A 24110-nucleotide genomic window follows, 5' to 3' on the forward strand; every position below is an offset into this window, starting at 1 on the left:
TTTCCTCCATACATTCCAGAAGATTCTACAAAAACTATCAGCCACTCATCTCTAGTTCTGGAGAACTAAATGAGCTACCTCTTGGTGGAATTACCCAAACGGTTTATCCCAGAGATTTTTTTCCCTCTTTGACATATCTCATCTCATGAAGAAGAGCTGCTCTACCTTCATAGCATTTCAAGCCTCTGTATTTCTGGGACATAAAAGTCTACATTAAGAGATGGAATTAGATTTTTAGGTTGGAAAGGCAGATAAATAGATGAAGGGAGACCTGGAATTAAAGCCAACAAAAATCTGCAAAATGTGTAGTAGTTGTTTTACTTTCTCTCAGACCTAGCCCTTGCTTGCTCTTTCTTCTTCCAGGGAAATGCGAGTCCCTCAGCACAGGGTTACCAGCAGGCGTCCCAAAACATGCCTCCCTGAACTCAGAGCGAGCGAGTGGAAGGCTTCTCTGTTGTGCCCCTGCTGAGGTGAAGGCCTCCATCTCTTCCTCTTCCAGAGGCACCAGCACTGTTCCTCACGACTGGGTCAAACGCTGCTACGTTTGATCCTTTTCTCGAACTTCTTGTAATCGTTTCTCTAGGCGATCCAACTTGGCGAGATTTTCCTGCAGCAGTTTGCTATCTGGAACCAGCTGGAAGGCTCTCTTGTAATAAGCTCTTGCAGACACATAGTTTCCCTGTGGGGAAAAAGAGAGACGACAATTATAGTCTGACCCTCAGAACGCTCTTGAAGAATGGGGAGACTAAGAGACAGATCATCTGGCACAGTTTGACGGGTATATCCTCAGAAGAAAACCCCGTCTGCATGGGTAATTTCATCCTTATCTGTTGGTGCTTTTGGAGAATCCATTTGTTTTAAGTACCAGACCAGTTGGAGAATGTGAAGGATAAAAGTTATACCATAAGGTGAAATGGTACGCAATTCTACTATCATTTCATAGTGCTCTCGTGGGGTTGCCACTATTCCTTAGTAATCAAATGGAGCCATGGCTAGACATGCAGAGAGAGAGTGAGAGAGAGGGAAGGAGGGAGGGAGGGAAGGAGAGAAGGAGGGGTATTTGTGGGAAAATGCAAAAGTAGTGATGATTAAATAGTTTGGGATCCACTAGACCTATTTAGTGGTGGAAGTTATTTTAATATCCAACTAACATAAAAGCAACTTTTGCCTAATATGGGCTTTAATGTAAATATAAGTTTTTATATACTGGAAAGAACTGATAAGAATATGGAGTCAAATTTACCCAAGGTGTGTGACAATATGAACCTGCTGGACCCTCTTAAAGCAGGAAGGAAGGCATGTCACCCCTGACCTGCTAAAGACACCTGTCACCACCCTCTGTTGGCCCCCATCTGCTTTGTTCAATGGCTTTCTAACTGGAAACCATGTGTGCCTGTCCCAGACGGTTCCAAGCAAATTAGTCACAATTACTGTTTTCCAGGCCCTTTTCTGCTACTAAATTTTACCTTCCTTATTTGGCCCACCCTCTTTCAGATCTGTGTCCTGCCACGTCTCAGAACTCTGAGTGTTGGAGTTCTCTCCATTCCCCCAAATTTCAATTTGCTTTATTTTATTCTCAAGTACAGCTCCATGTGGACAAAAACCAGTTACTCTCTGAATTCCCATCACAATTTAAAATAGCATCTCTAAGTGAGAGTTCTATGTAGCAACTAGCAACTGATACTCACTAAACGCTTAACTATCCTCTAAATGAGTTAATGCACATTAGGAGCTCAGACACTGCCTGATGCATAGTGAGCCCTCAATCTGATACTCCCATTGTTGTCATTATTAAATGATCATCCAGACTTGAGTAAACACTGTCCATTTATTACTATACTTACTTGTCATATTGGTAAAAGGGAGGGGGGGGCGCCTGGGTGGCTCAGTTGGTTAAGCGACTGCCTTTGGCTCAGGTCATGATCCTGGACTCCCAGGATCGAGTCCCGCATCGGGCTCCCTGCTCAGCAGGGAGCCTACCTCTCCCTCTGACCCTCCCCCCTCTTATGTGCTCTCTCTCTCTCATTCTCTCTCTCAAATAAATAAATAAAATCTTGAAAAAAAAAAAAAAGAGGAGGGGGAAATGACATCAGGATCCAGGCTCTGGCACATGCACAAATGAAAACATTTATGATTATGAACCCTGATTCTCATAAGAGGCTAAATAAAATTCTGAACAAGTGAGAACCTGGATTTGCTTCATTCAATTGTTATTATTTTTTTTTCAACTCCAGCATTTATCTTCCAAATGTCTGCACACACGTGCAGACAAGTGAACATTTGTGACCCCTAGAGTGCTCTACAAATATGTTTGTATTACAGCCGACTTTGAAATTGTTCTGCTAAGAGTTTTTTCTGAATTTAGTCCTCAGCCTGGTGCCTTGGCATTTCCTTCTTTGATTACCAGCTTTCTTTGTCCTTTCATATAAAATCCACAGCTACAGTTATTTTCTCTCCCTCAAATTGCTCTTTACTTGATTAAACTGAAAGCCTTATTTTTTTTTTTAAAGTTATAGCCCTTGATTCAATGTCCCCAGTTCTGAGATGCTAAGATAGGGGAATCTGATATTTTAATTTCCAGAAATGTGCTATCTACTATGATAGCCACTAATTCCATTTAAATTGAAATCAATTACGATAAATTAAGAATTCAGTTGCTCAGTTGTACCAACCATGGTTCAAGGGCTCAACAGCCACATGGGCTAGTGGCTATTGCCTTGGACGGTACAGACACAGGACTACTTCTGCTACCACAGACAGTTCCACTGCATGACACCATTCTGGAAAATGCACGTAGGGCAGTACTGAAAATAGGACTTTGTGGTGTGGCCCAGTTGATAAAACTCTTTGATTATAAAGAATGTATGTTGGCTTTTTTGGTCCATCCATTTCAGCCTTTATGAAGCTTCATAATAATTATCTTTTATTACCAAACAGTACAAGCAAGAGACAACTCTGTTCTCATCTCTTCATGCCATGTCCTGGCAAAGCCTTATTCCAACTTGCAACCATACCACAGCCCTCAGTATCCTAAGCTTCACCCGGGCTCGGGGAAGGAGTAAAGCCTGGAAAGGGCTAATACTGCCTGGTGCACACACTACCTGGCAATGCGAAGACAGAAAGTTAATGACTGCTCTTTAGGACCTCACAGTAATAATCTTGCATCCTAATGGTGCCATTTAAATGACCACATCCAAGCCAGGTGCCCGGTCTATATATTTATATTGGATTGTATCATATGAATTTACTGATATTAGATGATTTTTCAACTACAAACATGGCAATTTCACTGTTCAACTCTTCAGCCTAATACATGATGTTTGCAAAGATGAAAAACTGCACAAACTAATTTTTAATCAGTGTGTTCATTACATTTTAAAAGAATACACTCAGTAGATCCTTCTTCAATCTCCAAACACCTTTTCAGGGGAAGTACCTCTAAATTTAAAACAATGGATTCACTTGTTAATCTGAGAGTTCAATAAATGTACTATTTTCCTTGTATTTCAAGAGTTTTTGGAAAAGTGTTGAGTGTACTTATTGTACTTTTTTTTTTTTTTTTTTTAGATTTGAGAGAGGGAGAACATGAGCAGGAGGGGCAGAGGGAGAAGGAGAAAGAATCCCAAGCAGACTCTGCACTGAGTGCTGAGCCCAACACAGGGCTCGATCTCACAACCCTGAGATCATGACCTGAGATGAAACCAAGAGTCAGCCGCTTAACCAACTTCACCACCCAGGGACCCCTATTTACTGTACTTTTTAAATTAACAACCGAACCCATTGCTTTAAATGGCAGGCACACGTCATCTAAAAACATATTGAGCATATTATTTTATAAAACATAACTATTTAACATACTATTTAAATATTCAAAATTATGTTACTATTTTAAAAGTAAGTTCATATTGCTGGACACCCTAGAAGATCATTAAGGTCAGAGCTCAGGTTATTCTGCTCTGATAAATGTCATGTTTGTTCTTCTATTAGATCAAGGCTGTCAGTCACATAATAACTCACCCATTATCCCCTTCTGGCTATATAATCACAAGTCACCTTTTGTTTTGTTGTGTTTCTGAGAGTGACCAGTTTCCACTTAATAGTAAACCCTATTAGGCTTTTGTTTAAATGCTAATCACTATATTACTGTTTTGTCAATAAAAAGACTGATAGAAAATAGGTTAGCATAATAAGAGTGATCCTTTAAAGACATGTCAGACCATGGCATATCTCTGCTCAAAGTCCTCCAAGGACCCCAACTCATTTGGCATTGCATAAAAGCCAAAGACCCTACACTCTCCTTCAAGGCTCTGCATGATCTGACCCCGTGACTTCTTTAATCCCAGCTTCTACCATTTCATCTCACTTGCTCCCTCTCTGAGGGACCTTTGCACATGCTCTTTCCCTATTTTGCCACATGGCTTGTTCCCTTCAGGTCTCTACTCAAAATCACTTTTTTAAAGTTAGGCCTTTCTTAACTATCTTAATTTTAAATTTTAGTCCTTACCCCATGGCACTTCCTATCTTCTTTCTCTCTCTTTTTTCTCCATAGCACCATGATATATTTTATGTATACATGTATGCATGTATGTGTTTATTTATTTATTGCCGATCTCCCTTACTAAATGTTATCTCCATGAAGACAGGAAGTTCTGTCTTACTTGTTTAGTGTTCTATTCACAGTGCCTGAAGAAGGAGTACCTGGCACTTAACATGCTCTGTATGAATGTTTGTAAAATGAATGGATGAATGAATGAATGATAGATGAATGAATGATAGTCTTTGAGTTCATTACTTATAGACAGCAGCCTTCCCAACGGTCATTTTTAATAATTTGCTCAAAAGTAGCTTTTTCTTCTGGAAAAACAAAAAATAAACCCACAAACAACCTTGTGTTTCAATAAATGATCAGGGAGTAAAAGATACATTAGATACAAGAAATAATAAAGTAATATTTAAAGTAACACTGTAGTCTTGACCATGAGTTAAGCTGTAGGACAATGAGCTACAGGAAGCCCCAACAAGGCTTAGTTCACATAAGCAGATTTTATTTGCTGTACGATGATTCTTCTCTTAAGTACATATGGTTTTCTTTATGTTTAATAAAATCATGGAATTTAATTTGTATAGATGTGGTTTTCAAATGACTTCATGATATCCAATATCTAGATAATACAAAGTGAATATAAACTGTGCTAATTTCACTTTTAAACACCTATGGCTTTGGGTATTTAAATAATTCAAAGAGGGAATTAACAATATGTTTTCAATCTTTTGAGAGAAGACAGAAAGAGAAAATGCAAAGTCTTCATGGAAGTGAATTATTCTCCTACCTTGATGTGTTGGATTCCACCCATGTTCATCCAGGCCTGTGCTTGATCTGGATTTAACTCCACGGCGGCTTTATAGCTCTAAAGACACAAGAAACATCTTCAGGTTGAGAAAGGAGAACCCACGTTTAATGCTACAGGATTGTGGAAACCACTTTCTTCATACGTGAGAATATAAATCGTTAACACAATGAAACCCGACACTACCAGCTCACAGGTGTTCCCATTTATTTCAATTATTTTTGAGAACTGATGATTCGAAGTGGAGGAAACTGAAATGTGTAATTAGCTCACAGAGACTGAGGATGCCCACAGGGAATCCAGGTGATTTTATTATAGTGTATCATTTCTCACTGGCCTTGACCTGCAAGAAAACTCCTTTGGCCTTTTTTGCTATAAATGGAGTTTGTAAGAATATTTTTTTTTTGGTAATCATGGAATCTTAGAGTCTTTTCCTATACAGCTCAGTCCCAGTGTAATGTCCCCTTTCACAATATCATTGGCCTGGTTATTCGGCTTATGCTGAAATCCTTGCAGTGACAGGATGCTCATTCCTTCCTTGAGGACATCCATTTTCTTAGGTTTAGTTTCAATCATTAAAAAGTCTTCCTTTATCTTCTGCCACAAGGTCTTCAAATGTCTGAAGAGAGTTACTTACTCTCAAATACCTCTTTTGGTCTGGAAATGTGTATCCCATTAAATGTAACATCTGTGAGGCATATTTGTAATATTTTGCATGTTGTTTTATATCCCCCCCACCACTGGCATGCTCACCATTGGGTCTTAATTTACGAGTGGTCACCTTAAACAAAGCCAATGGCTAAGAATGTTGCTTTCAATCACAAAGCTAAGTATTTGTGCGTCATTTAATGCTCTTTGCTATTTGCATTGATGAACAGATTCATAAAGTAAATAGAATCTGGTCCATCCCTCCTCCACTTCTGTTTAAGAGAAACAAGCAAACAATAAGAAACTATACTTTTAAAGAGCTGCTAAAATAAACCTGAAGAATGTGTCTCTTGGGTTAATTTATATCAACAGAGATGAGAGTGTAGGGTAGAAATTAAGAACTTGGATTCAAATCCCAGCTCCATCTCTTACCCTCTGTGACCTTGAGCAAGTTACATAACCTCTGAGTCTCAGCTTATTCAACTGTAAAATGAAGACAATGATCATAGCTTTCTTATATGATTACTGAGAAGATTAAATTACTTAATATGTGTAAATCATAAATAAAAATGCTAACACATTGTAGCTGCTATTATTAGCTCACAGCCCTACTTCTATCCATCATAGATCTAGCCACTTTATTAATTGATTGGTTGATTGATTTTAATAGACTCTACACCCAGTGTGGAGCCCAATGTGGGGCTTGAACTCACGACCCTGAGATCAAGACCTGAGCTGAGATCAAGAGTCAGACACTTAACGGACTGAACCACCCAGGCGCCCCAAACGTCACTTTAAAATGATTATTTGATCTATAGTTAAAGCAACTAGAAAATACTTTTGTTTTCAATACAACGTATAAGATACAGATATAGATACCAAATAAGTTCAAAATTAAATTATACATTCATTAAATTGTCACGTTAGGTATTAAAAAATGTTCACAGTGCAAGGGGGCCTGGGGACCTCCGTCGGTTAGGTGTCCTTTGACTCCTGATTTCAGCTCAGGTCATGATCTCAGGGTCTTGAGATGGAGCCTCCGCGCTCAGCGGGAGTCCACTTCTCCCTCTCTCTCTCTGCCCCTCAGCCTGCTTGAGCCCCCTCTCTCTCTAAAATACGTAAGTCTTTTAAAAAGATGTTCACAGGGCAGAGAAAAATACAAAATTTCTGCTTCAAATATGCCACTGTTTATTTTAAGAGTTCATGTTCAAGTTAGTTTTCTCAAATATCTTTACCTATGTTTTTGAATATTTTAAAAGTCACTCACTGTTTTCAAAAACAATAATATCATTTAAAATTTTACTCTCCTCATGTTATATTTAGTGTAATTTTATGATTTCATTAACTCCACCTTGTGGCTTTACCACAGTGGTATTTCTAGAACATTTCTATTTGCTTGGAATATCTTTTTGATTTCAAACTGTGTATAAATTTTACTTGAGAGCTCTAGATATTGAATGCCTCTAAGATGCAAGGCATTATGTTTTAGAAAATGGAAGGAAGCCGTCTCTTTTTATAAGGAGAAGTCCAATCTAACTGGGGAGCAGGCGCTGGGCACGAAGGAGTGGGGGTGGGAGGAGGGGGAGGAGGAGAGGCAAAAGAGGCCTTATAATACAATGCGATATACGATACTTTCAAATGACTTGTAGAGACAGTAAATGTTGTCAAAGTCCACAGGAAACAAGGGCACTAGGAGAAAGCATGGTCCAGATGGGCTTCCAGAGGGAGGAGAACAAAGGCTATGTGTTCATAGACGAGAGGGAATCTGTGAAGAATTGGGGGGGGGGGGTGGAAGGGTGTTATAAGGAGGTGTGGAAATGCCAAAGCTATTCGGACACTAGTCCAGATGGACTAGAGGGTTACTGCCGGCCAACAGAAAGAGTGAGGGAGGCAGAGAATAGAAACTAGTTTGAGGGAATAATGTGGAATTGCTTCAAACATCAAGGTAAAGGTAATAATTCAGAAAATAATGCAGAGGTACTGCAGAACTCCGAATAGTTAAAAAATAGTCAATTATAAAAACTAAATGTATAACATCATGGCCCTTAATCGGAAAGTTCACTCCACAAATATGCCAGTGATCTTAAATTTTACTGTATATGCTTCAGTAAAGATTGAGAGTACTTAATTTTAGTCCCTTCATTTAATAACATAATTAAGTGTTTATACCTCAAAAGCTTTATCCAGAAGATTCTGCTCTCTTAGTTGGTTTCCTTTTGTGAAAAAAAGTTCAGATATGACTTTTGGGTCCTTTGGTTTCAGCTGGAGAGCCTTGTCTATAGCATCGAGTGCCTGCAACAGGTTTGAAAGACCAAATGTAGATGAGACGAAGAAAAACTAACACTAAATGATAAAATTTATACCTTTTGTCCTTATGTATTAGCTGGTGTGGAAATGAAAATCAAAACACATTCTCCATTCTCTCTGATGTTCTCATTGGGAAATAATGTGGCCCTCACAAAATAATTTTCCTATACTCCAGAGTTTCCATTTATATTGTGACAATGACATGTCCCTGACCAGTCCACAGGGAGGTCAGTGATAAAGATGAAAGAAAACAAGATCTGGGGTCAGGTGTTTTGCCCTGCCTGTGTCCATCTGGACCACTCCAAACACAGCCTCCCCTTAGGTCCCTGGTGCCCACTCTGCCCCCAGCACCCACTGCCCCAACCCCTGCAGCCAGAGATCCCTTCACAGCACAAATCTCACCATGTTGCTCTTCTCCTTAAAACCCCAAAGGTCCCCCAAGGATAACAAACAAAACCTTTGCCCTGGTCCCAAGCCCTGTGGCATGTTGTCTCCTGCAACCTCTGTGGCCATTACCTTACACAGTGCCATGCTCCCGTCATGCCCATCCCTCAGACTTGCTACTTGCTGCTGCCACGGGGCCTTTGCATGTACTTTATCCTGCCTGGAATGCTTTTCACTGCCCCCCTTCATCTAATCACTCCTATTTATCATTCAGCATTCACCTTCATATCACTCCGCAAGGAATCTAACCTCCCAGATCACTCAGGTCCTTGATCATATGCTTGTTAGGACCATGTCACTCTTAATGACATCACTGAGCACAGCTATTAATTCTACAGTTGTTTCGTGATTGCTTATTTAATCTTGGTTTCCTCTTCTTCTATAAACTCCTTGAGGACAAAGGTAATTTTTTTGTTTTTCTAATACCACTTTATTCCTGGTACCTACCACAGTGCCTGGCATATAGCAGGCGTTCAATAAGTATTTTGTTGAGTTAGTTCATAGATTTACTGGTATATGACTTTTCAAATGGACATAAACAATAATAGTTGCAAAACAGGATCACTGACCTGAAAAAGACTGTTATAAGGATTCTATAAATAATGTATTTGAAGAAACATGGAAAATGGTGAAGCATACAAATGTTAGTCTTTATCTAGTTAGGTGAAAACAAATTGAGATACTGTCACATAAAATCTTCAGACAAAGGATGAGCCAAGAAAGTATTATTTCAAGGGGACATATCAGAGTTAAGGAGATATCTGTGAAAAGCATCTGTAAGACAGGCTATGCCAATGGATGATATTCAAGCTTGCTCAGCCTCATAAATGCACACACTGGAGAATCAATCAGGCGCACCCCGTTTTCCACCTGTGAATCCAAACAACTCCAGCGTGCTCTCTACCTTGTCGTGGTGCTCCTGCTTGCTGTAGATTGCTGACAACAGGCGGTAGCATTCAAGGCATCCGGTCTCTTCTGACACGATATGGTTGGTCATCTTCTCAGCTTCTTTTGTCTGACCCATCACGGCCAAAACCTGAGCCTGCAAAACCACACTGAATTGGCTTAGGAGACACTGTTATCACCTCATCATATAAAGCATCTCTGAATAGAGGCTTTCCAGAAACACTCCAGAAAAAAATGCTTAGCGTCTATTTGCAACTCAGAGGGAGAATTCCCAGAGTTTACAGGTTTAAATTTTTGTTGTTTGTTTCTGTTTATTTCTTTAGGTATGTGCATGCATTGTGTGTGAATTCCAGGGACACCAAAGATATCAATGAAATGACTTGTGACTTTTTTAAAAAGTTGACTAAATATTTCAAAAAGAAATGATTTTTTTTTTAATTTTACTTTATTATGTTATGTTAGTCACCACACAGCACATCATTAGTTTTTGATGTAATGTTCCATGATTCATTGTTTGCACATAACACCCAGTGCTCCATGCAATACGTGCCCTCCTTAATAAGCATCACTGGCTGTGGGTGGGAAAGAAATGATTTCTTATGGTTTCAACAGGACGCTGTGTTTATAACAAGATAACAAATTTGATTTATTGCAGATCTAAAGAAGAGTAGCAAAAATGCAAATTTCCAAAAATTGAAATTAAAAATATTGCTGATTATTAATTTCTTAAATTTGAGAACCATACTATAGTTATGTTAGAGAACGTCCTTGTATGCTGAAGTATTTAGAAATAAAGGGCGAGGTGCCTGGGTGACTCAGTTGGTTAAGCGTCTGCCTTTCACTCAGGTCATAATCCCGGGGTCCTGGGATCGAGCCTCGTATTGGGCTCCCTGCTCAGTGGGAAGGTGCTTCTCCCCCTGCTTGTGCTCTCTCTCTCTGTCAAATAAATAAATAAAATCTTTAAAAAAAATGAAATAAAGGGCATGAGATCTATAACTTTTACATGGCTTATGAAAAAATAAATGTATTAATAATATGCATTTGCACACATACATAAATATGCACATATGTACATATGTGGATGCGTACACACATACGTACATGATAAACAAATTCATCAAAGTGCTAAAAATGGATGGATCTGGGTGAAAGGGGATATGGGAGCTATTTAGTATTCCCGCAAATTTTTGTAAGTTTGAAATGATTTCCCAAACCACAAACTTAAAAGTTTTTTGGTGTCTATGTCTTTGGTGAATGGCTCCCACACTGGTTATATGGATATTCAGAAAATGGATCTATCGTAGTGCTCTAGCTGCAATTCTGAGGCTTCTGACCCAGCTCCCTGCACTGCACACTGCGTGTCCTGCCTCATTTTCCTTAGCCAACGCACTCACCAGGGCCAGGCGGAGCTCCCTTTGAGAAGGCTGAAGTGCCGCAGCTTCCCGGTAAACCTGCAGGGCCTCGTCATAGCGGCCCGTGTTATAATACAGTGCTCCCAGAGGTGATAACAGCTCAGCTTTGCGTGCCACCTGCAGGGCCCTGAGTTTTGAGAAAGGTGAACTGAAATTCTCATAGGTACATTTCGAAAGCTTGAAACGCAGGTTTAGAGAGGACAGTCCGTGGTTTGAGACTCTGCTCCAACACGGTCTCTGTTTTTATAATCAAGAAGAACGTTTTTAAAAAGATCCCGATGCCACCCTCTGACTACAAGAATGTCTCCAGTGACCTATCAATATGGAAACTGAGCTCCAAGGATTTTTCCCACTGATGGTGACAGGCTGGTTCCCATGCGTGCTGCAGTCTGGCCCCCGTATCCATTCTCCCAAAACTGCTATTTGCGGTTTGGGCTGCAGTCCACAGCCTCAGAAAACAATTCCAACCTTGGCTTAGCACCATGTTCTAACCAGCAGGCCTTTTTTAAGCCATTTCTGAGGATACCATTTAGTGTCTGGTATTATTCTTTGGAGGGGAGAATCTGTATTACCTGAATTGGCAAAACTGGTTAATATTCTAAGAGCATGTCTGTTCCGATTACATAAAAATTGGAAGGGCGACTATTAAGGTCTTTGGGCAACTTACAAAGTGGAGAAAAGGAGCTTTACCGTTTGTACCATTCTTCAGCCACACTGTTGTCTCCCAAGGACCTGTAGAGCCTCCCCAGATTCACCATGGCCACGTGATGACTTGGGCTGAGTGTGATGGCCTGTTGGTAATGGGCCACTGCCTTCTCTGGAGAGCCTGTAACCAGGGATGGTTGGTGAGAGCAGAGCATGCTTTAATTATACAATATACGAGGCTCTTCAATTTCTCTTCTGATGTATATCATTCTTCTTCATATCGCTGAATCATACAATCAATTATTCATTTGTAAATGAGCTTGCATTTTGGCTTCATCTCCTTGCCACTGCATAACTTTGGACCATTTTACTATTCGGTCCCACTTCCAAGGAAATTAATAATAAAAAAGCAATAAAAACTAAAATCTGTTTCTTTTATTATGTATAGCATTTTAGCCAAAGTGTTTTCTGGCAATTGCCCTAGCTAATATTATGTTTTGAGATCATCAGTGATTGTAATTTATACAAGATACTGTTACTTTTCATTATACGAAAATATAGAATAGGCTATTATAGAAAGAAAACTGTCCTGAAACAATTTCTAAGGGTTGCTCTCAATTACTCTACTGCAACATAGTAACTGAGGCACTGCTTTAAAGAAGCATGTATCAGCTAGATATTGAAAATCTTTTTTTAAAATCATACATTTTTGTTAAATAGTATTTATGTAATGGAACTTTATGTACTTCTTTTTTTCCTAAGATTTTATTTATTTATTTGAGAGAGAGAATGAGAGAGAAAGAGAGAGCACATGAGAGGGGGGAGGGTCAGAGGGAGAAGCAGACTCCCTGCTGAGCAGGGAGCCCGATGTGGAACTCGATCCCGGGACTCCAGGATCATGACCTGAGCTGAAGGCAGTCGCTTAACCAACTGAGCCACCCAGGTGCCCTATGTAATGGAACTTTAAAAAAATAATAATAATGCCACCTTGCATATTTTAATTAAATGATCTTTACAGATATTTTTAATACTATTTAGCTGCCTTTTTAAAAAGATTTTATTTATTTATTTATTTATTTATTTATTTATTTATTTATGAGAGAGAGAGAGAGAGAGAGAGAGAGAGAGAGAGAGAGAGCGCTTGTGGGAAGAGGGGAAGAGCAGAGGGAGAGGAAGAAGCAGACTCTGCATTGAGCATGGAGCCCAATGTGGGGCTCAATCTCAAGACCCCGAGATCATGACCTGAGCCGAAATCAAGAGTTGGCTTCTTAACTGCCTGGGCCACCCAGGTGCCCCTATTTAGCTGCCCTTTGATACCCTTTAGCTGTGTCTTGGGATTTAAGAGCTATTAAAAAATAAATAAAAGTATTACTTTAGAGCTATAGACACTAAAGTGCAAAGTGCACTTAAGAGACCTGACAAAAATCCCAGGGCAACTGAGGACGAAGACCAGAACTAGAATCAAGCCTCTGATGAGATCCCCAAAGAAGCTTCCTGGTGAAATTACATCTAAGTGACTGAACTGTAGAACGGTCTGAAGTTCTAGATGAAATGGAATGTTTATGACCTGCAGACACCTCCTCAAGTGCACCTTCTTTGAATGCATGTCTGCACCAAAATAGATTTTATGTCTGTATAGATCTATGTACAGGTCACTGGTAATAGGGAGAATTTCCTATTCATGTATTTTAATACATGAATACAAAGGGAGTGGTGGGAAGATATACAGGGTGGCCAGTGAGATTTTTAGGGGAGTAGCATCGTTTGTTGTTGAAGTAGAAGGAAGAGGGAAGACTAGACCAACAGGGGGTCTCTTCCAGTTTTTAGATCTTTTATGGCACCTCATGTATTAGTGTGTTGCTAATAAACCAGTAGGTGGCACTACAAAACAATTTTACATGCAAAAATAAGGGGCATTTCTTAGGAGTTTCGGAATGTAAAAGTTTCAGATATGCTAGAAAATAAAAACCCCTTTGAGCATTCATATTGACAAAATAATTAAAACAGAATTTTATCACAAGGCATATAGTCTAAAAGTCAACAAGAACAGAATGGTGCTTTTGCATTAAATTCAACTACCTTTTGATTCTTTATAAGTATTCATAGAATGCCAACAGTAGATGGGACACAAATCATAAAGAAAAAAGAATCCCTGCCCAGTAAAGTTTTTATATTAAATAAGATGGAATAAGTATATTTTATTTAGCACCTGTCATATAAGAGTACTCTATCAATTTTAATAATATAGTGTCTGTAATGTACATCAAGTAAAGAATGATGGCACAATTCTGGAGGCTTTTTTTTAATCAGACATAAAGAAATATTTTCCATCTGCTGGTAACTAGATTCAGAGGCAAGCCCGGCATCATGGCCGAGGACCGTTTCATCATCATAGATTTATGGACTTGTCTAAATGATACTCAAAGGCCTACTACTTGTTAAACCAGCAAGTATCCTGATATCTGGAGAGTTTTCCTGAGCGCTATACGAACTGGATGGATTTTACTGAGCTGAGCTTGAAGACTTAGAGAAATGACAGCCCCACCATACAACAGGATGGTCAATGGTGTGTTTCCTGCCAAGCCCGGTGAATGTTACTTTCTGAGACATCATTTGGGTGGCTGCCATTTTACTTGGTGGATAGAATTATCTCAACAGAACAGGTTCTCTTCAATTTCACTCACCAGTATCAACTAAGAAAACCCCATAGTTGTTGTGTAAGTCTGAGCTGTCTGGACAGTTCTTTATTCCAGCCTGGTATATCTCCTCAGCCTCCTTAAATCTCTCCTTTAAAAGAGAACAAAGGAAAATAAATGAGAAAGTTAAAAACAACAATAAACTGAACAATAGAATAGGAAAAGTAAAAACCAATTTCCTGAGCATCTACCATGCAATAGGCACCAAGATCAAACACTACATACTTTGAATTAAAGTCAGTGCTAATGGCACAAATTCCTACAGTTCATATCCACTCATACTTAGTTCCTCTAGGGCAAATAAGCAGATGTTTACTTAGAAGGGACATCTGGAAGAATTTGCCCTACAATTGGAAAAAGCCTCAAATGGTTGTTTGAATGGGATGCCCTCCACCCCAGTAACTCTCTGTGTGAAAATGAGTGATAAGACACATCCATAGAGGAGTATCTTCAGAGGTGACAATCGGACTGGGAGCCAGGGAGGCCTGGGACATCTGTGTTACAGCTGCACTTGGCATAGCTAACACTCTCTTTACACACACTGCATGGTTTATTTGGGGAGGTTTTTTAGGAAAGGAGAAGGAGACCGATGCCAATTACAGGAGGGATTGGCCTTGACAAATAATACTTCCAGATACAAATACCACCCAACTGTTTGCTCCTTCTTTTATTGGACCTGTGTTTTCCATCTCAGAGCCATACCCTCCAACAGGAATATATGTCTCTCCAAAGGCAGACCTCCAACTCCTACTATTGTGGCAAGACCCAGATCAACTGCCACATCTTCAAAAGGTCATTTCCTAATTGTCCTGCTCTTCTTCTAAACATTGGCTTTAGCATACTAGTAATTCTGAACTAGCTTTTAGGTACATTTCTCATAAGGTTACACTTTCTTTCACAATATAGAAGGTAAAACCTACTCAATGAATCAAAGCTACCCAGGTTCTAACAATTACTCACAAGTAAACAATTTCATAGTTTCCTGGTACTGCTGGGAAGGTCAGGTAAAAGGAAATGATTGGGCATAAAGCACATAGCAACTTTTCCTTTAATATGCTCTGAGCGCGGGCATTTTCCATAATTTTATTGCATTTACTACTACTAAGCATTCAACCAGACACACACAAAGGGAATGTACAGCATCGATTTTGTCAGATGTGATACCTTTGGCTTATGAATAAAAATGCACTGAGTGTTGTGCAATAAGCCAAGGAAGCTTCATTTGATTTGACCTAGAAAGGTAAAGACACCAGAAAGGCAAAGTGGAATGACCACTGCCCTCTCTATGAAGATTTGTTTATTTATTTGAGAGAGAGTGAGAAAGTGCACACGCATGCAAGCGTGAGTGGGGGAGGGGCAGAGGGAGAAAATTTTCAAGCAGACTCCGCACTGAGTGCAGAGCCTGATGCAGGGCTCGATCCTACAACCCTGAGATCATGCCCTGAGCTGAAACCAAGAGTTGGACACTTAACCGACTGAGCCTCCCAGGCATGCCTACAGCCATCCCTTTGAATCCACACATTTAAGTACCATTTAGGAAACAAGGTATGGTTTGAATTTGGCAAATTTCACTTATTTGAATTACAAATCCATAGTCCAGCAAAAATGGAGATTCATGTTTCTAAAAAGCATATGTATTTTTAAAAAAAGTATATGTATTTTTGATCGCCAAACAACAAATTGTCTAACTTAGAAAAATTAAAGATGAATGAAAATCTCAAAATCGTCTTTCAATCTATTAAAGAGAAGAAAAACTTTATGAAAATATCATCCACTGAAGGACCAACAAATTTGTCTGTGTTTAGAAATAGGCAGAACACAAATTTGTAAGACTCCACTCATATTAATAGCTACCAAATACCATTGCCTACTTACTCATTTATTCATTCACTCAGGACATGTTTATTGCGATGCTTATAAAAAGTATAGCATAGTGATTAAGCACTGGGCTGCCAGTGTGTGACTATATGGATTGGAATCCCAGTCCTACCATTTACTATCTATGTGACCTTACTTCTCTACATGCCCATTGTAAAATAGGATAACAGTAGTACCTATCTCATAGGGTTGTTGTATTAAATGATCAAAATACGTGAAGCACGTAGAACAAGGCTTTGCACATAGCACTTTGTCACGTTAGCCATAGTCTCATATGATCACTAGTTAGTGCTAGCATTACTACCTCTATCACTGGGAGATAGATACCAAAAACATGGAGATGAAGAAAACAAAATATCTCTATTTCAGGAGCTCAAAGACGAGTGAACTAACAAATATATGTAATCCAATGAGAGCACTGTTTTATTTTTTTTTTAAGATTTTATTTATTTATTTGAGAGAGAGAGAGAGAGCACAAGAGGGGGTAGAGTCAGAGGGAGAAGCAAACTCCCCGCTGAGCAGGGAGCCCGATGTGGGACTCAATCCTGGGACTCCGGGATCATGACCTGAGCCGAAGGCAGTTGCTTAACCGACTGAGCCACCTAGGCGCCCAAAAGCAGTGTTTTAAAAAAGTTAAGTACAAAAAAAAAAAAAGTTAAGTACAGCTGCTCTTGAGCTCAGATGTCCTAGAGTTGTTCCTGTGACCATATCAGGTGTCGTGGCCCTGTCCAAGTGGCCAAGAGTCTCAAGTTCCTTTCTTACAAAAGCTCTTTACTTAGCATTATTTATTTTTTTAAAGATTTTATTTATTTATTTGACAGAGAGAGAGGGAACACAAGCAGGGGGAGTGGGAGAGGGAGAAGCAGGCTTCCTGCCGAGCAGGGAGCCTGATGCGGGGCCCAATCCCAGGACCCTGAGATCATGACACGAGCCGAAGGCACACGCTTAACCACTGAGCACCCAGGCACACCTTCACTTAGCTTTAAATGAGAAATAATTAACTAACCCAGGTGTTTTTCCTTTTAACTTTTCTTAACCATCTTCTGAAACAGAGGTCAATAAACACCTAATATCCTAGAGGCAACCAGAAAAAGAGTACCCTGGCTAATCCAAACCTGGGTGATCAGCTCCTAAAAATCTCAAGTTTCCTGTGTTACCATTCAACTCGTGTTACTGTTTGACTCCAATGCCACCTTTGTCTTAAAAGGATCAAATTTTCTAAGCCACATGGTACTTTTAAAACGTACTAACATAGTCATGGTAAGATCAAAACTTAAAAAACCCACCCAATTATTAAAAATACAATGGATGGGCGCCTGGGTGGCTCAGTCGTTAGGTGTCTGCCTTCGGCTCGGGTCATGGTCCCAGGGTCCTGGGATCGAGCCCCACATCGGGCTCCCTGCTCGGCGGGAGGCCTGCTTCTCCCTCTCCTGCTCCCCCTGCTTGTGTTCCTGCTCTCACTGTCTCTCTCTGTCAAATAAATAAATAAAATCTTAAAAAAAAAAATACAATGGATGAGATTTTCAGCAGAGGAAATAAAAGAATATTAGAGCTGGAAAGAATATTAATTTATATTTATAAGTAAATAAAAATATATAAATAACTTAAATATAAATAGACACTAATTTGCCACCATTTTTAACTAACGAAGAAACTTGGGCACAAAGTTGCTAAGAGACTTGCCCCACATCTCATAGCTACATGGGGACAGAGAACAGAATTTAGGTTTTTAGTGGACAGACAGGGAACTGAATAAGCCCTGAATAAAAGCAGGATTTCTGGAAATAATGGTGTCTCTGGCATCAAAAGAAACAATTATACTTTTGGATATCCATCTGTCCCCTCCACAAATATTTCATGAGCACCACACACTTGCCAAGTCTACGGGGGAGACGGAAGAGTGAACAAGACAGACACAATCCTGCCATGACACAGTCGAGTGGGATCCAGACAGGAAGACGACATCACAATGTACTGTGACAGCATCATGAGGGGAGAAGCACAAGGTACTTGGGGCAGCCAGGAGTGATGCCCAGACCTGGGGTGAGATGAAGTCTCTACACCTGTCATGATCCAAATGCCCAAGAATGCTGGCTGCCATTAACTCCAGCAGCTGCAGAACACAAAGATGTGCTTGAAAAAAATCCGTGGCAACTTTAGATCTTAGAAACATCACTTTGTAACTAAACTGTGGGAGAACTGAAAGGTGTTTTTCCTGAAAAGAATGAAACCGATGTCTTCACTTTCTAACTTGCTGAAGTCAAATAAAACCGTCAACATGGGTTTTCAAGGGCAATTCCTCCTTCACTTGATTTAATTTTACTTTCCCTCCCACCTTCTTGTTGCTCTCAAAGAGCCGAAGAGATCACCTTTTTCATCTAAAACTTCTCTTACTGGGGGCTTATGAGCTGGGTTTCCCCTAGAAATGCAATTTTCAAAGTCCAAAGAAGTAATGGGATTTCAAAGACCATGCGTGTCAAGAACAAGTGATGGTATCCGTGTGTCCTTGGTAACCCAAGGGCACTCTCAAGACTCGGGCTCTATGAAAAATGTCTTCTATATCTGTCTTTTCCTTTCGCTGGACTGTAAATTTCAAGGAATGATTAGCTCTCTCTACTTATTAAAAAATGAAACGGATCCACCACCACAGGAGAAAAATACCTTCTAGGTGTTTGTTTAAAATAAATTCCACCTTCTCTGGAAGGGAAATGCATTTATCTTAACAAGCAGTAGTCCTGAATCCCTGAAGCTCTATTTCAAGTACTCACTTTTTTATTTATCTCATCTGGCTAGATGTCCTGACCTAAGCTAATCATTCCTAGTCCCTACTGACTTGTGAGATCCAGAGGAAATGAATATAACCTATTTATAGGACAACTTTAATTAAAAATGGTGGTGACCAGAAAATGGCTATGACAAAGAGTACTGTCTTCCATACACCAGAGACCCCAACAGCCACGGTCTCAGCATGAAATCGCTTTTGAGGGCGATGGTTAAAATGGGCAGCCTGCAACCATGGGCTCCTTCCTCTCCAGGGCTCAAGCATTTTCTGGAGGGTGGAAATAAAATGGGCCATGGGGGAGAGATAAAACATAGTCAACATCTCTACTTTCTACATGCTGTAATTACCCAACATGACATGCTTTTTACCTCAGGGAAGGAAATGTGAAGAGCAGATCTTTGGAAAAAGCAACTCGACTGTAATTTGCTCTTGAGCCAACTGATATGTTTGGAAAACTTCTTGTAGTTCAAGTTGCGGCAACCAGGAGGACAAATGGACACAAGCTTAATGCAGCAGTCCTCAAACTTCGTGGTTTTCAGATCCTTTTGTACTCTAAAAATCACCGAGGACCCCCAAAGAGCTTTGTTTATGTGGGCTATATCTATCAATATTCACCACAATAGACATAAAGCTGAGAAATTTTAAAAATATTTATAGTTTACTTAAAATATTATAAATTCAAACATAATACATTTATATAAAAAATAAAATATTTTTCCATAGCAAAAAAAAAAAAAAAACTAGTGAGAATACTGGCATTATTTCATATTTTTACAAAGCTCTTTAATGCTTGGATTAATAATAGAAGACAGATGGATTCTCATATCTACTTTCGTGCTATTTTTTAAAAGATTTATTTATTTATTCCAGAGGGAGGGAGAACACAAGCCAAGTGAGTGGGGAGAGGGGCAGAGGGAGAAAATCCCCAAGTGGACTCCCTGCTGAGCTCGGAGCCTGACTCAGGGCTCAGTCTCAGGACCCATGAGACCAGGACCTGAGTTAAAACCAAGAGTTGGACGCCCAACTGACTGAGCCACCTAGGTGTCCCTGTGCTAATCTATTTTTATGTTTTTAGTTGAAGTATGTGAAGAAACACAGACATTTAACTGGAAAGTGGGAGAATATTTTAATGGTCTTTTCATAACTGTAAATACATCATGTAGCCTCTAAAAAACTACTGTACACTCATGAGAGAATGAGAGTAAAAAAAAAGGCAAATTACTTGTTAGTAGTATTATGAAAACTGCATTGACCTTCCTGGACCTCAGGGGTCCCCAGTCAACACTTTGTGGACAGCTGACTTAATGAATGGCCTGTAACAGGTACTTACTGCATAGAAGGTATAAGATGTGGTATTCCAAAGTGGTGAAGGACCTACAGAGGTTGGGATGGAAAGTTCTCCTAGTGCCCTGACATCATGGTCATGTACCTGAATTGTTTTCTAGAAGTATTTTTATTCTGGCCAATGATATAAGCACACAAAGCCATAAGGTATTTCCCCATTAGCCCAATGTCTTTATTTACTACAACGGACCTGGGAAGTTTAGGAGCAATGGACGTTTAAACTCATGTCAATGATTTCTCTAAGAAACTCTTTAAGACATGGCAGCTCAAAACACAAAGCACAGATGCCTGCTTTCTCACCCTCTCCTTTGCTTTTATTTTCTACAAAAGAGTTCTTCCACCCATCAGTCCTCAGCAGGGACATTCAGGAGAAACGAGCTGCCAACATTTGATGTCTAATTCTCTTTCTCATGCAACTAAAATGAACCAATTAACTTGGCATTTCTCCTCACCAAGGAAATGGTAGGTATTTCTTAATCTTGAATTTTTTTTTTTTTATCACCCAGCAGATTGTGATCAACACTACCCTGTGATAATTCATGCAAAGGATAATCACTTTAAGGAGGAAATGCCAAGAACTGTTATTAAAGAAAAGCTAAAAGTATGATGAGAGTGAGCAACCACAGGTGTGTAACACTGTCAGGAGACCACCAAAAAAAGGGGGGGAAAGCCACATTTGCAGAGAACTGCAGTTCCTCCCTCTCCCATCTCTAAACTCTTCTCACACCTTTGGCCTCATTCTCTGCACTTCCAGGCATACGGATTTTCTATTAGAGGAAGAGATCCCGCTCTTCTCCCCCCCCGCCCCCCAGAGGCCTCACTCAGTCTATTCCCTCTACATGGAAAGCTTTTCCTATTCATTTTTACCTTGTTGATGTCTAAAAGTTCTTCAAGTGGCTGACCAAATGTTGCTCTTCGGCTACTGCCCCTGCTTCCCATGTACCCCTTCCCACATTAGGCTATGTCCCTATAATATTCTCATTGGTACTTTCTCTTTGCACATTTGTCACAATTGTGTTAGATACTGGGGAGGAGGCTGCAATTCTTTGCTTAGGGGTAGCCTTCCCTTCCAGACTCGAAGTTCCATGAGGATAAGGCCTGTACTTTATTAGTTCAACAATCTCTAATGTTTAGTGGTACCTAGATGTTCAATAAATATGTGCTGAATAATTAAATCAATAAATTCTTAAGGTAGGGTCTAGTTCAAGTTGGTCTGGCCACAGTGCAACAGTACACATGGCTAAACTGACCCAAAAGATGGCAAAAGGAGAGAAGCTGACTCTGGACCATTCACTCTTGGTCCATTCTCCTAACTTTTATTTTTCCAATTTTCTTTTCATTCTTCTATCAGGTGAGGTGTTATCTCAAAATACATTAAAGAAAAGTATTTTAAGTGTTATGAAATTAACTAATTGAATTTTTCAATAGGCTATCAACCTGGGGCTAGCAATAATTTACAATGGATCAGAGTCATAAGCAGTCTTAATTCTTTTTCCCTTTACTGCTAGTGTAATGCAAGCTATATAATCTCTCATGAGAATAGGCTGTTTAAAAATAATGGTGGGCTTATAAATGTTTACAGTCCTATCTGTGAAGCTGGAGTACAGCCAGTTCTGAGTGGTATGGAGAACCAGGAGAGAACGGTAAGCTCGAGACCACCTTGACTTCAAATCTAAGAGTTTATTTTCTGTTCTCAGTTTTCTTGACTTCTTTGCTGCAGTAGACAGACAGGGGCATCAATTTTTTTGTGGATTCTTTTATTTATCTCACTTCTATGACAAGTCACCCTCCTGGGTTTCCTCTATCACTTCTCTTCTTCCTTCCCACTCCTTCCACACCCAACCTCATTGACTGTGGCCCATTGCCGCAGCCCAACCACGGGACATCAGGGTCATACGGTGAAACAGCAGTGCCGAGGAGTCAAGAAACCAGGCTCTAGTCCTGGTCCTGACACTAGTTATCGGTATGACCTTGCACAGCACCTAATTCAGTATACCCCATATTTTTCTCTGTAAAATGAGAAGGTTAAAAAATTCTTCAAGTTTTTTCTCTCCACACACTATTCTCCATTTTCCCCTCAGAGAAATTACTTACTCATAATGTGGTTTCATTTATTTGAAGTCCTAAATCCATCTTCCCAGCCCTAATCTCCCTCACTGCCGTCTGTCCACGTGCTATTTCCACTTAAATGTTCTACTAACATTTAATACTTAAAGGCTGTGCACTGCTGGGAGCGCAGGATACAGGTACCACTCTTTGGGAAAGCAACTTAGTAACATATCTCAAGAGCAATTTAGTAAGGTATCTCAGTGGAATATGCTGATACTCTTTTGATACAGGAATTCTACTTCTAGGAATCTATCATTAGAAATGATTCAAAATAGGGGCGCCTGGGTGGCTCAGTTGGTTAAGCGGCTGCCTTCGGCTCAGGTCATAATCCCAGGGTCCTGGGATCGAGCCCCGCATCGGGCTCCCTGCTCGGCTGGAAGCCTGCTTCTCCCTCTCCCTCTGCCTGCCTCTCTGCCTACTTGTTCTCTCTCTGTACCTCTCTGCCAAATAAATAAACAAAATCTTAAAAAAAAAAAAAAGAAAGAAAGAAATGATTCAAAACAGGGCACCTGGGTGGCTCAGTCGTTAAGCGTCAGGTCATGATCCCAGGGTCCTGGGATCGAGTCCTGCATTGGGCTCCCTGCTCAGCGGGAAGCCTGCTTCTCCCTCTCCCACTCCCCCTGCTTCTGTTCCCTCTCTGGCTGTGTCTCTCTCTGTCAAATAAATAAATAAATTCTAAAAAAAAAAAAAAAAGAAATGATTCAAAATATTGTTTTAAAAAAGCCGTAAGAAAGGAAAAGTTCGCTGCTCCCCTCACACACAAACGCGCATGCACACATGAACCCAAATGACCAAAAGTTGGGGTATTATTATATAAATTACAGTGTATAATTTTGATAACTAGTAAGTAGCTATTAAAATGATATTTATGATGGCTATCTATGAAAACAGGTATAATATGTATAATTTAATAGCAAGTGAAAAGAATAGGATACAAATTACATGTGAATATAAGTATGAAAACAAAATAAGTATATTGAAAGACTTGCAGGATATTAAAAAATAGTATTTGTTGTTTCCAGATATTATATTATTAATGAAAGGTATATTTTATCTTCCCTGACTTTTCCATATTTTTCATTTACATTTTCATATTACTTGTGTAATTGAAAAGGAACGTGGATGCCGAACTCATTTCCTCCCTTCCTAAAATCTCCCTCCTCCTTGGCTTCCCCATGGCATTCTGTGGCCATGTGTCTTCTCAATGTTAGGTGCTCAGCCCTGGAATTTTTAATTTTCTATTTTCTTTTCCCTTCAGCCTTCACATACAAACAGTTCCTAAATACAAAGGGATTCTTTTTCCACAATAACGTCTGTCCATTCCCACACTTTGTTCCAGAAAGGGGGCTCTCCACTACTCCCACCAGAATGCATTTAAAAGTCACCTCAAAATACTCCATGTGATTTTCTCCCTCTCAGGTTTTGAAATTCTTTCCTTCGACACTTGCCTTTGCTTCTTATTATCTATCAATTTCAAATTGGGGCTCCACGGCGGGCCTTAAAAGGCTCTCGTGTAATGCCTTTTCAACTTATTAACTCATTTTTCAAATTTTCCCCTCCTCAAATTCTCTACTGTGCCCCAACAGAATTA

At 39.8% G+C, this 24110-nt stretch overlaps 1 protein-coding gene across 2 annotated transcripts in view; it reads right to left on the reverse strand.

The window, feature by feature from the left end:
- Nucleotides 1–538: 538 nt before the first annotated feature.
- The window catches only part of TMTC1 (transmembrane O-mannosyltransferase targeting cadherins 1), a 271874-nt gene continuing 248302 nt past the window's right edge, over nt 539–24110 (reverse strand). For both annotated transcript variants that reach the window (XM_028113292.2, XM_028113293.1), the window contains 7 exons: nt 14395–14497; nt 11756–11891; nt 11048–11192; nt 9652–9789; nt 8166–8288; nt 5331–5408; nt 539–679 (listed from right to left, as the gene is read on the reverse strand). In XM_028113292.2, coding sequence (XP_027969093.1) covers nt 539–679; nt 5331–5408; nt 8166–8288; nt 9652–9789; nt 11048–11192; nt 11756–11891; nt 14395–14497 — 864 coding nt within the window. The remainder of the gene's footprint in view (nt 680–5330; nt 5409–8165; nt 8289–9651; nt 9790–11047; nt 11193–11755; nt 11892–14394; nt 14498–24110) is intronic.

Source organism: Eumetopias jubatus, unplaced genomic scaffold (assembly GCF_037043125.1).
Source record: "Eumetopias jubatus isolate StellerSeaLion01/CBP00866 unplaced genomic scaffold, mEumJub1_p1.0 scaffold_8, whole genome shotgun sequence".
In the NCBI taxonomy this organism is placed as follows: Eukaryota; Metazoa; Chordata; class Mammalia; order Carnivora; family Otariidae; genus Eumetopias; species Eumetopias jubatus.